General features: G+C 46.3%; 1 protein-coding gene across 1 annotated transcript in view; it reads left to right on the top strand.

The window, feature by feature from the left end:
- Nucleotides 1-12,227, top strand: part of SYT12 (synaptotagmin 12) — an 866,886-nt gene that overhangs the window by 438,731 nt on the left and 415,928 nt on the right. Inside the window, exon 3 of the mRNA XM_078682889.1 lies at nucleotides 8,658-8,851. Within this exon, the coding sequence (XP_078539015.1) occupies nucleotides 8,658-8,851 (194 nt within the window). The remainder of the gene's footprint in view (nucleotides 1-8,657; nucleotides 8,852-12,227) is intronic.

The following is a 12,227-nucleotide window of genomic DNA, read 5'->3' as shown; positions in this document are numbered from 1 at the left end:
CTTTGATAGTTTTTTTTTGAAAAATGAAAAACTGTAAATGTTTGAGGGCAGCCATCCTATTTGATGGAGCAAATCCGTCAAACGTTTATGACATTGGCAGGAATTTTGGTAACACTCCAACTCACTTTCTCTTCCTTCTCTTCCTTCTCCATACTTCCCTTGCTTCTCTCCACCTCCTCTCCTTTCCTTACTACCTGTATCTCTTCATCTTTTTATTTGTGCTCCCCTCTCTAGCTCTACTCTCCTGTACATCTGTGGACGCCCTCATGTCTTTGTCTCCCTTAACTCTCCAACCCGCTCTACCTTGTTGTCTCCTGTGTCTCTCCATTCCTCCAGGTATCCACCATCTTTAGTTTGATCTCTACTCTCCCTTTTACCTCTCCATGCTCACCTGTCTGTCTCCCTTCTTTTCTGCACCGCTCTCTGTTTTTCATAATCACCAGCATCACCCAACCCTTCATTATTTGGCCATACACCCTGGTTCTGCTCCCCATTATTGTTTCCTCTATCTCTTTTCTACCCTGTTTCTCTTCATTCTTTCCTTCCCTACCCCTGTGACCTTGCTCATCTCCCCCCTCAGTCTTCCCCAGGGGAAAACACAGAGCCAGGTATCAGATAGGGAGTAAGAAATACATCTGTGCTGGTGGCCTGTTAAGTAAACTGTAGCTTGTAGAGGGAAGTCTGAGTCCCCATCCCTCTGGGCCCCAGTGCCACTGCCTCGGCTGCAGTACTCAGCTGCTCCACTATGTCCTTGCATGTCGCCTCCCAGCACAACCTAGGAAGATTGTTTTGTCCCATGACCTGAAATTTTGTCTTGAAGACATTGTTGAGAAACAGGAGAAAGCTGGTTCTTGAACTCGTCCATAGAGGCATTTGGACCTGTGCCTCCTTGGATACCTGCCTATTAGAAGGACACTGGAAAACTTTAAAGTCTTGAAACTAGAAGATGCTGTTCACTACAAATAACTCTGAACCAAGTGAAATGGGGGCTGAAAATCCAGCATTGAAGAGCTCTGAGAAAGAATCTGAACAGTCCTGTGTAGATGTGAGAAGTCCTTCAGTCATGAGAGAATTACATGCTGTTTTTCATTGAATAGAATTGGCACAATAGGCCTAAGACTTTTTGTGGTGCCTCTAGGATAGCTGATCATTGCGGAATTCCCATTTGTATCCTTTCTCTGTTCTCCTCATCAGAAGAGCAGTGGGCAATATCTCAAAGTAACTGCCGGCACCCCTGTTCTTCTCATGTGTAGTTTCTTGAAGCATTATTATGGATTTAGTCATATTTTACACCATTTTATTCATCTTTCTTTTTCTTACCATATCCGAAACATTTTTCTCAGCACGGTCTTGTATTTTTGTCTAAACTTCAAGTGGTTTATTTCTTGAGTGCATACATTCGGCTGCTCTGTCACTTGACAAAATAGGCTGTATAGAGTTTGAACATCGGGGGTATTAAATAAATTCCAAGCGGATATTTTTAGTATTGAAATATTCTCCTGAGAGCTATTGAGTCTAACCTAGATATTTGTCAGCAGCTCTACAAGCAGTTTAAACAGCGTATTATGAATCCCTTAGTTTAGTCAGCTTCCTCGAGAGGAGCCTGTGGAGCTTTATGTGTAAGCCACATGTGAAGCAATAATGCAAACATATATCCTGCGCCCTATGGCAATTGGGTATTTTCAGTTAACAAAGTCAATGCCATAATATTAATTGTTGTACCACCGTTACAGATGTCAGAATGATGCACTAATAATAAGTCTCTTTTCCCTGCCCATGCTACTAACCCTTCAAATGAACATTTGGGGGCATATTATCAAGAAACGGAGTTATAATTATCGCCGCTTTAGCGGCAGGAAACTGCTGCTAAAGCGGCGATAATGGGCTTGATAATATGCCCCTTGGTAAATAGTCTCCTTTGGTGTCCAGGAGAGCTATCAGTGCCCTTTCGGGGGATTCTGTGTGATGTTTGAACATGCTGTACCTTAAGGAGTCACGAATTAGTCGGTGAGACATTATGGGACTGATTCATAATAGCATTGATAAGTATGGGACAAATACGACAGATGTACAATTTTACATACTCATACATGCCTTTGTGACTAAAAGGCACTGAAACATTCAACTTCCTATTAGTAAAGGTGCAAAGTAGGCATCTGTCCTTTTCATTTGTATTAATAGTATTTGAATAGGCCCCTAATATTCCCATTTTATTCTCATTTTAAATGGTTTGTGCCGATTCACAAGGACACGTAAGAGTACATAAGAGTAATCCGGGTGTACGCTTATAGTCCTAATACAGGCCAGTGTGAATCTGCCCCAGGGCTATTAAAGACTGGAGAAAGGAGCAGTCCAAAATGTTGGATCATGTTTGAAAATTTTCATGAGTATTCCATTGGGTCTGGTGCTCTTCGTGCTTGTTCGAAGCAATAGGATGCACAAAACCCTCTTATGCCCCATATTTGCCACTGAGCAATGGAACTGCAGTCCCATAAGGGCCATACAATATTTTGTGTTCTGTATTTATAGGCGCTGTTTATGCCTATGATAGGCAAGGGCCTTATTCCTTCCGGGAAGTAGTCTGAGAAACAGTGCTGTTAACTCTGCTTTCTCTCCCTCATTATGTAGAACTGTTACTCTCACAAGCACTGTCCCGGGATTGACACGTACCCTTTAAAACTAAAAAAAAAAAGTTCACACTAGGGGGCATGTTTACAAGGAGCTATCGTGAGTTAACGGCACTTAATCGCAGCCAAACTCGCGATAAAACCATCGTCCCATTCACAAGCTGGTGCAAACAGCCCATAGCACAAGTTTACCTGCGATAGCAGCCGCAAGAAACATTGCCACAGATGACCACGGCACCTATCGTTAATGAGATGCAGAGTAGGCGTTCCTGTGCCAAAAGCAGTGAAAATACCACTCTGCAACATTCCCAACGACCAACCAGATCGGCGATAAGATCACAAAACATGCGTTAAGGTGCCTTAGCAGCAGGAAACTAAAACCTGCTCTGACCTGGTGTAAAGTGGGACCACAGCCTGCACCACAAAAGGTAGCCAAGCCCAGAGCCACACCTAAAGAACAACAGATGCCATGGAGCCAATGATCGTGCAGGTCAGAGCCCGAAGAGGGCCACAACATCCACCGCCACCACCCCCAGCATCCTCCTCACCGGCACCCCCCAGAACAAAGACATGCCACATCAACTACATTCAAACATGTATCAAATAATCTGCATGGTGTCACACAATCACATCTGGTGATATGCATGTGTAATCACAAAAATTAGCAGCACGCATTCACTTTCGAAGCAACAAATGAAATTGTTTTAAAATAAACACTGAACAGAAATGAAGACACATGGCGGGTCCCCTGCGGACAATCTGTAGGCCACAGCCTGCAAGACAAAAATCATGATGAGAAGGTGTGTCCTGCGCACATCAAGGGACAGAGAGAGAGCAAAGGAGTGAGAGAGGAAGAGAGGGAGAGAGAGAGAGATATAGAAGAAGAGAGGGTGAGAGAGAGAGAAGAAGAGAGGGGTAGAGAGAGAGATAGATAGATAGAAGAAGAGAGGGGGAGAGAGAGAGAAGAAGAGATGGGGAGAGAGAGAGAGTGCCGCCCCTGTGCACCCAGGCCACACTGCTTTCCTGCTGCCACCTGTGTGTCTCCAACCACGGGCCGGTATGTATTGCAGTACACCAGGTCACACATCTGAGACAGAGTTCAGATACATGAATGGCGCAGTACAAACAATTGCACAAGACATTATTGCCTGCCCACCCCTGTGTACCCAGGCAGAGGCAGCCCCTACCACCGCCCATCGTAATATGCCTGCCCGTGCACACCCAGGCCCCACTGCTCACCTTCCGCCCCCTGTGTCTGGAAAAGATGTTCCCCCATGTGCCGCTGCAAGCCACAAGCCCGGGGCCTGCGGACATGGCGCCCTCCACATCATGCAGCGCCGCTCCGCAGGCCACCAGCTCTCACATTTGATGTTGGGTCTTGATTACGCCATGGCAGAGGACGTACTAGTGCACAGGTCATCATCACAGGCTGCACACCCGCTCAGCCCAAAAGGTGCCACTAACTCTGTGATCCCGGATGTGAGGCCACGTGGCGGTAGGCCCACTCTGCCTGTTGGTTCTGGCCTACACTGCGGTTCAGCAGGGAACACGAACCTGAGCAGTACGGACGGCCGGGACGGGGCATCATCGCATGCCGCACACCCGCTCAGCACTTATGGTGACCCTACCTCAGTGCATCCAAAGTCAACGTCCCGTGGCGGTGGGCCTGTGCTGGCCGCCAAGCTTCGGGTGCCACTAACCCTGTGCAACCCAAGTCAGTGCCATGTGGTGGTAGGCCCATGACGGCCGCATGGCTTCATGTGCCACTAACCATGTGTGCAACAACTCATGGACACTTCATGATTGAGAACGGTGGATCGTACGTCATACAGTCACCACCGGAAGAAGGGAATGTGACGTTGTCGGCCCCTTATTTTGGCGGAGTCACATGGCCTGTGACGCATGTGCAGGATGGGTATGGTGTGCGTGCAAACCTGCCCTCGGGGAGTGGCCGTGTCATGCTGACAACTAGACCAGTGACCTGCACAACACTAGCGAGTACGCCTGCGGCTGGTAGCAATGGGGCCCCCTTCGGAGCGTAAGCTGAGTGGTCTGGCCTTGCGTACGCTGGACCAGCGCAGGGCAGGCAACAATGACTTGTGGGCCCTGGGCGTGGTCCCGTCCATGTACGGACAAGGAAGTGACTGATGCGCGTGTCCCTGTTGTGGTGTCCACGGCACTCGGGACACAATAGCCAATGTAGCACCCTGTAACTGGCATGCCACAAGACGAAATTCAATGACGCAAGGGAAACACTGTACCTACATTCATCCACACATTCATACCTGACTGATGAAAGACATAACACAGCAGTGTGTTACTGGATGTTTATTGCACATCCAGTGGAGTTCAGCAGCTGGAGCGGTACAGGGCAATGCCAAGCACACTACACAATATGGGCCCGTGGAGTGCCAGCCAGAGTCCATCCAGGGATGACAAGTACTGTGGGGGAGGAAGAGTTCAGTCCGCAGTGTGGTCGCCATGTCATTGGTCATCAAACAGGATATGGCAGTCTACGTCGCTGTCCAAGGTGAGTGCAGCGGAGTGTATCGGGGTCAGTGGAAGGTCATGGGGCCATGTGCGGCACCAAGCAGAAACAGGCCAGGTGGCGTAATTGAATGCTAGTGCCTCCTTCTGATCAGTATCCCACCCATGTCCTCGTCCTCGGATGTGTGCTCTGCCCCACCTGTGGGTGTTGCAGTACCAGCTGCGGCACTGTGTGCAACTGACACATCAGGAGCTGATGTGGATACGCTTGCCGCACTGGGAGGCACTGACACACCAGGGGGCGTGGATGTTGAGTGTGTGGGGGCAGCAGAATTCAACATCGCCACACCTTGTGGCAACAATGCCATGATGAGAATCTGCATGGCATGGTACATCCCAGCGTTAACAAAAGGGGGAGAGAGATAATTACCTTGAAATGTATTCGTTCTCCCTGAGTTAGTTTTATAAACAAAAGGAATCCATTTGGAAGTGGGAAGGAGGTGTCCCTACAATGGTTGGGAACACACTAGTTGTTTTTGGGTACCCCTCACACACCAACAGGCCCCTTGGTGTCATGTTTCATCATTGGGGTCCTCGCACCCCTCAACGGGATGCGGCGTGCTGCGACCGACGGCTGCGTGGGAGCACTTATATTGGCTATGTGTGGTGTGGGTGAGGGATTTTATAAGTGAGTGCTGTGGTGGGGTTTGAAAGTGAGTGGAGTTTTAAAAGTGCCCGCTCGTGGGGTAGCAAAAAAACTTTAATTGGCCCCCGGGCTAGTACTGATAAAAGGTGAGAGAGGAGGTATTGGTGTAACCTATGTGCACCACCTCCTATGTGTGTCATCATTGGGGTCCTCGCACCCCTCTACGGGATGCGGTGTGCTGCGACCGACGGTTGCATGGGAGCACTTATATTGGCTATGTGTGGTGTGGGTGAGGGATTTTATAAGTGAGTGCTGTGCTGTGACACACATAGGAGGTGGTGCACATAGGTTACACCAATACCTCCTCTCTCACCTTTTATTAGTACCAGCCCGGGGGCCAATTAAAGTTTTTTTGCTACCCCACGAGCCAGGCACTTTTTAAACTCCACTCACTTTCAAACCCCACCACAGCACTCACTTATAAAATCCCTCACCCACACCACAAATAGCCAATATAAGTGCTCCCACGCAACCGTCGGTCGCAGCACGCCGCATCCCGTAGAGGGGTGCGAGGACCCCAATGATGAAACATGACACCAAGGGGCCTGTTGGTGTGTGAGGGGTACCCAAAAACAACTAGTGTGTTCCCAACCATTGTAGGGACACCTCCTTCCCACTTCCAAATGGATTCCTTTTGTTTAAAAATTGTTACATCCCAGCTACATTTCACTGATGTGCAGTGGTGGCTGCCATCTTTTCCGCCTCCATCCTCACCATGTCCTCCATGAGCCTCTGCAGGTGTACCAGCTCACGGCTGGAATCGCTGGAGCCAGTCTGAGCAGAAAGGTGTTCTTCTATCCTCATCATGACTCCAGTGATGTCAGTCAGGGCTTGTTCGAGACCATGGTGGGGCCATGGATGTCCATTAGGGACTGGAGCTGGTCCCTGATGGTACCTAGACACCCATGGATGGCGTCCAGTTTGGTAGCCATGAGGGTGAACCCCACCAGCACCTGCTCAGCCGTCTCCCTCTGGCCCTCCAGCACACGGGGTTGGAAGGCCATGTGTTGTTCCTGGGGGTCTTGGGAGACAGCCGGGGCTGTGGGTGCCTCCTGCTGTGTGGTTTGGGTAGTGGGTTGGGTCTCCTCGATGCAGCTGGGCTGCCCTGATCCTGGAGGTGAGTTGCGGATGTTGTCAATGATGGATTGGAGGGCTTGGGTGTCGATGCTGGGGTTGTCCTCCTCATCATCAGTGAAGAGTGGCTGGGACTGCTGTGCAGGAGGTGTTGACGGTGCCTCTGCAATGTGAAAGGGAGATGGTGTATTACAATGTGTCCATATGTCTGTAGCCACATGGTACATGGTGACATTCAGACCGCATGGCATTGTACATTGTGCGAGTCTGTAGATCTGACAATGACCCAGAGTCATTGTGAGTGTGCACTGTGCTGTGCTTGATTGTACATGTGTGCCATTGTGGCCATCCCCACCCGTCCCCCCAGGACCTGGTGGTCACTCACCCTGTTGCGGTTGTTTTGTGTCCTGTCGAGCAGTGTCCATTCCCCCGACTCCGACCACAGTCTCCACACTGATGACTGTAGACACCAGCACCTCCATGTCATCCAGCTCCAGCTGTGGCGCTGGGCCCCCACCTCCAGTCTGCGTTGCTGCCTTCTGGTTGGCTGCGAGTTTCTCCTTGGTCTTTTGCTTGATGTCATTCCATCACCTCTTGACCTCGTCCATTGACCTCTTGTGCTCTCCGGCAGCATTCACCTTGACAACGATGTCCCGCCATATTCCATTTTTGGTGCCAAATGACACGTTGGAGGTGACGAACAGTTGTTGATGGTGTTCCATCACCTCTGTGACTATGATCATGTTCTCCTGCGGACTGAACTTCCTCTTCCTCTTCTTCTTGTCCTTGCCTTTCCCTGTCCCTGAAGTCCCAGGCTGGTCCTCCGGGGTGCTTGTGGTGTCGTCCTCTGCGCCTGCCTCCATGGTGCTTGGGTGTAGGTTGGTTTGTGTTTGTGTGTTTTTTCTACTTTTATATTGGTTTTTCCCTCTGGTTTTTCCCTCCTGCCATGTGTGTTTTGCAGGCATGGCGCTAGTTATTGCTGATTTCCTCATCGCGCTTTGGCCCATCGCAGGTTTTTTGCGCGTTGAGGTTTGTGTTTTTATCTCCATCGAGGTGGTTGTTTCGCAGCCATTGGCCGCGGTTTCGGCAGACTATCGCATGGTACACCATGTTTTTAATTCCACTTTGGCACAGGGTTATTTTCCCGCGATGGGCTGCGATGTGTAAAGTTGCGTTGGCATTTTTTGGTGATGTTTAGCACACGTTCTTGTGAAAATACCCCTAAGTTTTCTGCGGCAGACAATAGAGCACATTGCACTTCCTTAGCATCTTATCCTGAGCCATCTAGGTCTGGAAAATGATGTCTGGCATCATTACTGTACAGTCTGACATATTATTTGTGATTCAGTGTTTTTGTATTCCATTGTCAAGTGTTTAACTTTGCGTGAGCACAAAAGGATTAAATGTAACACATGCAAATATATTTGAACCCCGTCGAATTGCTTGTTGGACTTGAAGTACACGTGCCTAACTGGCAATTAACCTAGCTATGACACAGGGAATTAATCTCCATGCCATTTACATTTTACACCTTAGGGCAGGATTTGTGGAAGGATTTACAGTGAAAATCAAATAATTGGTTGTTTATGCATGCTCCCAGAGCACATGAAAATATAATAGGATATATCATGAGATTGCACGTTTTGACCTTTCCTCAGGCTCTCCATGTACATCAATGTATTGCACACTTCATATGAAATGTTGATAAATATTTTGTGTCGTCAGATTAAAAGCTCTGCATTGATAACTGCCTTCTTTTTCAGCCATTAAGCGCCCTCCTGGGTGGGAAGTTGGCATCTACATCACCGGTGCCCTGACTCTACTTGGAATAGCTGGCATAAATCTCTGGAAATTGTGGAAATCTGGAAGTCATCCGGCGCCATCACCTTTCCCGAACTATGACTACAGATATCTGCAACAAAAATACGGATGCTCGTATTCAGAGGTGAAGCAGAAGGTAAAAGAAAGTACAATGAAATTAAAACATGGTGCAAATTAATGATAAAGCTTTAATTCATGGTCAAATCAATCTAAAACCACGAGAGATGCACGCTTTATAATTTTGCTAAAAAGCAGCTCCTAGTTTCTACCAAAAGGGCATCTTTATTAAGCTTCAGATGTCTGCACAGATTTCAAATCCATTAAAATTCACCGAGCTTGTGGGATATAAAGGTCTTTCATACGATTGAAGATGATCTTCTTAACCTCTTCAACTTAACTGCGAATTTTACAATAATAAAAAATAAGAAACTGTGAATTCCTCTCTCCCTGGGCTAGCGTCATCACAGGCACCCTTGCATCATGGTGCAAGAGTGCCTGCATTGCAAGCACGATTGGTTTTGTGCAGGAAGGGACACCTACTTGCACAAAAACAAACCTCTGCAGCTTAGAAAGAGGAAAAAAGTGAGAAGAAATAAAGATTTTGCCTTGTTGTGCCTCTGCCAGGAAGGTGTAGTCTTTTGACGCATTACCAGTGTTACCAATCTTGGTAAAGCAGAGAATGCACCAAAATCCATGGGTGTCTGATTGGGAATACCCACATTCCACCTATGGAGCTCCTTCCCTGGGCAGATTAACACAAGGCAGAGACTTGTGCTCCCTTTCGTTACTCCAGATTTACCAAGCAAATCATCGCCATGCAAGGTGGCCTTGCAATGCTTGGTAAATCTGACTTAAGGATTGAGTTGTCCTTGCAACACCATGCGTGACACAAGGTATTGCAATCCAATTATAAACCTGGCTCTCCGTTCCTTAAAGGTAAATCATCAATATACCTTAACATTGTTATACAGTAGTGAAATAGCAGCTAACCATGGTGTAATGCGGCTACTTTTTCATTCAATTATATTTATTTGAATGTATGGTAGATGTTCTCAGCAGTCTAGGTTTGCATACTTACGTGGAAGTATTTTAAATGCATTTTTAAACCTGGGTAATGACATTTCATCACACTGCATGTATTTAATCCCATAAAAGCTATTTTTGCTCCCGTGCAAGAAACTAATTAAGTAGTGACATATTTTTAGGCTCGCCAAAATCTTATTTTTAAACCTTACTAATGCACTGATGTAACATCCCCTTGACAAACAATACAATGGATGTATGAATTGCACAGCGATTGGTTTGCAAACAAGAATGCAATTTGTGATGCAAGCTATGTGCTAGTAGTTTGAATCACAAATGGCTTATTTGCACACTGGGATGCAAAAAGCTGAAAAAAGCTCCAAGCTGTTTGAGAGACCTAACTTGACAAGCCTCAGCACAATACCCAGGTCATCTGGATGTGAGAAAAACGAACTACTCCTACTTTTTCCAACTGCTTGGAAAGTTCCTTCCGGTCAGTGTGGCAGAACCTAGCTCCTCATGGAAGGTTTCTAGGCACTCGTGCTCTCTCTAGCCACGTCTCCTGCAGGGTCTAGTCCATTGTGGCCTGTGGGCCCTGTTGTAGTCAGGAATGCTGCGTTTTGTGATCCTGAAGTAGCCGAACAAGATGCCAACCACTTCACACTTGAAGAGCAGCTCCAGTTCCTGATGCCTTTCAGAGAAAGTTACCCTTGAGCCTCGGTGTGAGTCTCTTCTTCCAGCAGAAATCAGGAATCAGGGGGCTTTTTTCTTTCACTTGGTGGAGGCTTCCAAGGTCAAAGAATATTTTGAAGAAGGGAAGGTTGAGGTTCCAGATTTACCCTGTGTACTAGCTAGCTAGCGGAAAAAGTCTGCCACCCAGTCATATTGTTTCAATGTCACAACACCATTTAGTGCAGCACTCCCTCTCTGCCTCACTGAAAAATTACCCAGGAGCCCTTGTTTCAATATGGCACACCTGTTTTGCCACCAATCAGACCTTTCCCCTATCTATATGATCACTCCTTCCACTTGAAAGGATCAAAACATGTTCTCTCCACACTCTAGCAGGAGCCTGTCTGATTGTTTAGAAGGGTCCTGGGAATGACCAGCAGAAGTCCTCCCTGGCATAACTAAGTCACAGAGGTAGTGCTAAGGCTGTACTTTGTTCTGTCAACTGCGTTGATCCACTTCTAGATAGGGGCTGTGCACAATTCTATTATTTTGTATTTGTGTAATTATATAAAATGTTGGCAAAATTATTTACACACGATAAAAAAACTGTCTGGTGTTGCTGAATTTTAGCTTGAAAGGTGTCCTCATGTCACTTAAAAAAGTAAAAAAAAACAAAAGCACCAAGAACAACTGCCGCTGGTGTTCTGTTGTTTGTGTTGATCCTGTGAATGCGCGACTGACGCATTCACAGTAATTATTTTTTTAATAAACAGTATATGATTATGCACGTGGCAAAATAGTTTCATGTCGGGAATTTTGCAGAACAAGAATAATGCAAAATTACAATATTAAGGCTAATTACGCCAGCCTAATGCAAATATCAATCTGGATTACTACCAGAACGATAATCCTTGCTAAGTGTTCATTAGTTAACAACACCCTGCCTTCTTAAGAGCAGAGACAGGCTACTGCCCTTTTAGCCAGGGCCATTAACTCTCCTGCCAAGGATTTATTTTCTAGCTCTGGAGATATGATAAGTAGTAAAATTGTTTTAAGCCAGGTCTGGCTCAGGTAGCCTAATGTATATTTTTATGAAGTTACTCTTTCACTTAAGTTAGCAAAGGACTGCTATGCCTATTAATCAACTTTTGAAAATTACGTAGAAAATAACTTTTCATGACTTTGCTGGCATGTTCGCAGGCAGAGATATTTATTTAAATATTTTGATCACACCTAGAGCTGTCCTATGGAGAATGTAGTTGAACCTACACAGTGAAATAGCTATAGATCTGTAGTCACTTAGAGGGCACACTTTTAAAATATTTAGTGTTCCTGTTTTTCATATATTAGTCTCTCTGCTTTGTGGGCATAAAATGGGACTAATATGCTAAAGAGTTTTTGTACATAACTGAGGCCCTTCTCCTGACCATGTTTTATTGCAGTGTCTTTAAACTTCAATCCAGTCAGGGCACAGTAGTGCTCTATCCAGCTATATATTTTTGTCATATATGTGTGAGGTGGAAATACTCACCTCACCCCACATACGACTGGGTCAAACCAATTTTACCAACATTTGTTTAAGACCAGAGAACACACTCTCTGGCAGTGGATAGCAACGTCACAGTACAAACAGTCACAATAACTGAAAAGTAGAGTATATAAAATGGTGAAAAATATGTCTATGCAGAAAAGGTGAATTTGTGACATATATATGTATTGTCTATGCCCAACAACAGTCTAGACTCTCAGATAATTCTTTAGGAAGATATTGCTTATTTGATTCCTGAGTTGAGCTTACAATTAGACTAATACTGGGC

Source organism: Lissotriton helveticus, chromosome 3_1, assembly GCF_964261635.1.
Source record: "Lissotriton helveticus chromosome 3_1, aLisHel1.1, whole genome shotgun sequence".
NCBI classification, from domain to species: domain Eukaryota; kingdom Metazoa; phylum Chordata; class Amphibia; order Caudata; family Salamandridae; genus Lissotriton; species Lissotriton helveticus.
This window is presented reverse-complemented; position numbering and strand designations above follow the sequence as displayed.